Source organism: Gordionus sp. m RMFG-2023, chromosome 2 (genome assembly GCF_954871325.1).
Source record: "Gordionus sp. m RMFG-2023 chromosome 2, tfGorSpeb1-WG-v2, whole genome shotgun sequence".
Taxonomy (NCBI): domain Eukaryota; kingdom Metazoa; phylum Nematomorpha; class Gordioida; order Chordodea; family Parachordodidae; genus Gordionus; species Gordionus sp. m RMFG-2023.
In genome coordinates, this window is record NC_088776.1 from 44,429,826 (window position 1) to 44,433,697 (window position 3,872).

General features: G+C 37.2%; 1 protein-coding gene across 1 annotated transcript; it reads left to right on the top strand.

The window, feature by feature from the left end:
- The first annotated feature begins 619 nt into the window (after window positions 1-619).
- Window positions 620-1,761, top strand: LOC135924369 (uncharacterized). The gene is made up of 3 exons (XM_065459425.1): window positions 620-870; window positions 990-1,134; window positions 1,648-1,761. The coding sequence occupies exons 1-3, from the start codon at window positions 620-622 to the stop codon at window positions 1,759-1,761; spliced, it is 510 nt and encodes a 169-aa protein (XP_065315497.1).
- Window positions 1,762-3,872: the final 2,111 nt, after the last annotated feature.

Below are 3,872 nucleotides of genomic sequence, written 5' to 3' on the forward strand. Positions count from 1 at the left end.
TCGAATGCCGTTTGATGGAATCGCTTTAAATGTTTACAGATATTGGTAGTATTAATTTACATTATTCCTCCCCGTGAAATTAGAATTCCGCAGAAAATATATTTTGAAAAAGTATCTGTTTTTGTAAAATATTGCCATAATTCAGATACGACATTTAAAAAAATTCTTTTATTTAAAGTATAAATAATAAAATTGAAGTTATTATTTAAAAAGATTTAAAATAAATATAACTTTGGGTGTTCCTTACTATTTTTTATAAAAAAACTCTTAAAATACTATAAATCTATTTTAAAAAATAAATAAAATTTAGGGGGTGTTGTGCATTTGCATTGTTTTAAAAAAATTTATTAGAAAATATTATAATAATGTAAAATAAAACACTACCTACTACGGTCCCAAGTCCGTGTGCAAAAAGTGGAGGGTTGGCGTCAGGTCGGAAACCGACCATAAAAACCCACTCCAAAATGATGATAGTTTCAAATAAAACATAAAACAGAAAGCTAGGGCGTCCTCCACAAACGAGGCGCACTGCATCTCCCGCCCGTGCAATGCGAATAATACGCTAGGGTTATCGCCTGACTCACAACGAAGGCGGTTAAGGAAGTTATTTGTGGATAGAATGCGAATAACATGCTGGAATGTGGGTACGTTAATCGGAAAGAGCTTCGAAGTCGCACAAATGCTAAAAAGAAGAAAGGTACACATCGCCTGCCTACAAGAGACGAGATGGAACGGAACTAAAGCTCGGGAGTTAGGAGAGGGATACAAGTTATTCTACAGTGGGTCACCAAATCGTAGAAACGGGGTCGATATCGTTCTAAGCGAATCACTCAAGGACAAGGTGGTGGAAGTCAAACGATGTTCAGACAGGTAAATGTGGGTGAAGATTGCAGATCAAGGAGGCCTCCTAACCGTTATGTGCGCGTATGCTCCTCAAATTGGGTGTATGGAATCAGAGAAAGATATATTCTTCGATTAATTGGAAAAAGAGATACAAGGAATACGACAGAAGAAAAGCTAATTATTGGGGCGGACTTTAACGCCCACATACGAAAAGATCGTCTTGGGTATGAACAAAATCATGGAGGCTATGGGCATGGTCTGAAGAACAAGGAAGGGGAAAAACTTCTCCAAGTATCCTAAGCATATGACATGGCGATCGTTAACACTTATTTTCAAAAGCGTGAAGATCATATTGTGACTTATAGAAGTGGAAAGCATTTTAGTCAAATTGACTATCTGCTTTACGGCGAAAGGATTTATGAAGGATCAAAGATTGTAAAGTAATACCGGGAGAATAAATCGCCAGGCAACATGGTCCACTTGTCATGGATCTTGAAAGAAAAGGGTTTCCGAAAAGAAGAAAGGTTTATGAACCTCGAATTAGGTATGAAATGCTAAAGGACATGCCGACGAACGATAAATACCATCAGAAAGCCTCCACACTCTTGGGTGCCAGGAAGTTAGAATGAAACGTAGACGACGATTGGGTGAGCTAACTGCAGACATAAAGGAAATGGCGATTCAGATTCTAGGACAGACCAAAGGAGGCAAAACTTTAAATAGGGAACTATGATGGTGGGATCAATCGGTTAGGGATTTCATCGAAAGAAAGAAAATTCTATACGGTGACATAAATCTAAAAAGTCGGAGGATTACAAAGAATATAGGGAGGCAAAGAGAGCTGCGAAGAAGGCCGTTGCAATAGCGAAGAATGTTGTGTACACCGAGATGGCAAACAAACTGGATCATAAAGGGTAAGACAGGCTTATGTACAAATTGGCCAAGATAAGGGAAAAGAAAAGTCGCGATGTCGAGGTCCTTAAAATAGTCAAAAATGAGGGTCAAACCTTATTCAAGCCGAAGGAGGTAATGGAAAGGTGGAAAGGATATTTCAAGGAACTTATGAATATTGCTAATGACAAGGATTTCCTTCCCGAATTGAGCCAAACATAAGTATGGATGAACTCTTTCAGGAGGTTGAAGTTAGGACGCAAATAAACAAGATGCAAAAAGGAAAAGCTAATGGCCCAGATGGAATTCCTTTAGTAGCATGGGCCGGATGCCGAGAAGAAGGAGTCACTGCCATGACGAACCTCTTTAACAAGATATTGGGAGAAGAACGAATTCCTAATCAATGGAGAGCAAGCACGATTATATCCTTATTCAAAGGCAAAAGAGACCCTCAGGAGTGTGGTAATTACAGAGGTATCAAGCTAACTTTCCACTCCTTGAAACTTATGGAAAGGATCTTAGTAACAAGGCTGAAGAACGAGGTGGAAATATCGGCTAACCAATTCGGATTTGTGGCTGGCAAATCCACAATCGATCTGATCTTCACACTAAGACAAATGATGGATATATATGGAGAAAAGAAAAGAAACCTACATATGGTCTTTATTGACTTGGAGAAAGCTTATGGCACGGTCCCTCGCGATTTAATATGGTGGTGCTTGAGAAATCAAAATATCTTTGACGCATATGTACGGCTTATGAAAAATATCTATGAAGCCTCAACTTTTTGCGTTAGAACGACAGTTGAAGACTCTAAACCTTTTCGAGTTGAAATTGGATTACATCAAGGATCTGCTCTAAGTCCTTTTTTATTCAATATAATTATGGACACGATAACGAGAGACATCCAAAAGCCATCCTTGGTGTATGTTATATGCTATATGCCGATGATATAGTACTATGCGAAGAGACAAAGGAGAAAGTATTCGAAGAAGCCGAAAAGTGGTCAAAACGCTTAGCTAGATATGGTTTAAAGGTCAACAATCGAAAAACGGTATACATGGAGATGAACGTTACAGGCACCCCATTGCTGGATGACCAATTAAAGTACCCAAAAGTAGACAGGTTTACATACCTAGGCTCGATGCTACAACAAGAGGGAGGTTGCGCAAAAGAAGTCAATGCACGGATTCAAAAAGTATGGCTTAAATGGCGAAGTATATCCGGTGTAATGTGCGACAAGAAGATGCCAATATGGTTGAAAAGTAAAGCTTACAAATCCATCGTAAGACTGGTGTTACTCTATGGAAGTGAAACATGGGCATTAAACGCTACGGAAGAAAAGTTATTACAAGCCACGGAGATGAGAATGAAATGGTGGAGCTTGGGGTATACTAAACTCGACCATATGACGAATGACTGTCACAGAGCAAAAATGGGTATTCAACTTATGGCGGACTTTATAAACGAAAATCTGTTAAGGTGGTATGGTCATATACTAAGAAGGGAGACGAATGATGTAAATCGAAAAGTATTGGACATGGAGGTGCCTGGGAAGAGAGGAAGAGGACGACCTCGTGTTACGTGGAAAGGTCAAGTAGACAAAGTTATGATGACTAAGAAGATAAATCCAGACATGGCCCTTACTCGATCAAGGAAGAAATTTATCAAAACAAACCCCACGACTGTGGGACCATATCAATGATAAAGAAGAAGAAGATAATGTAAAATATATATACATAACATAAAATAACAAAAAAAATAAAGTAAAAAGATCGGATCGGTTTTTTACAGGTATCGATAAAATATTTATTAATACTAGATAATTAATTCGAATTCGATGTTAATATTGAACAACTCGTCTTTTCATAATAACGATTCACGATCGAGACTTGAGTTGGTAATGTAAAGTAAAATATATATAATATTTGCAAATTAAGAAGAGAACAATTTGTAAAAATAAGTATTCAAAATTTATTAATATAACATAATTATTTCGCTTAATATTAAACTATTTCCTCAAGTTTACAATAAAGGTTAACAATTGCAAGTGCATTAGGCGACTCGAGGTGGTATAAAACTAAAAAATATATTAAAGAAAAGAACATTTTGAAAAGTAAATATTCTAATTAATAATT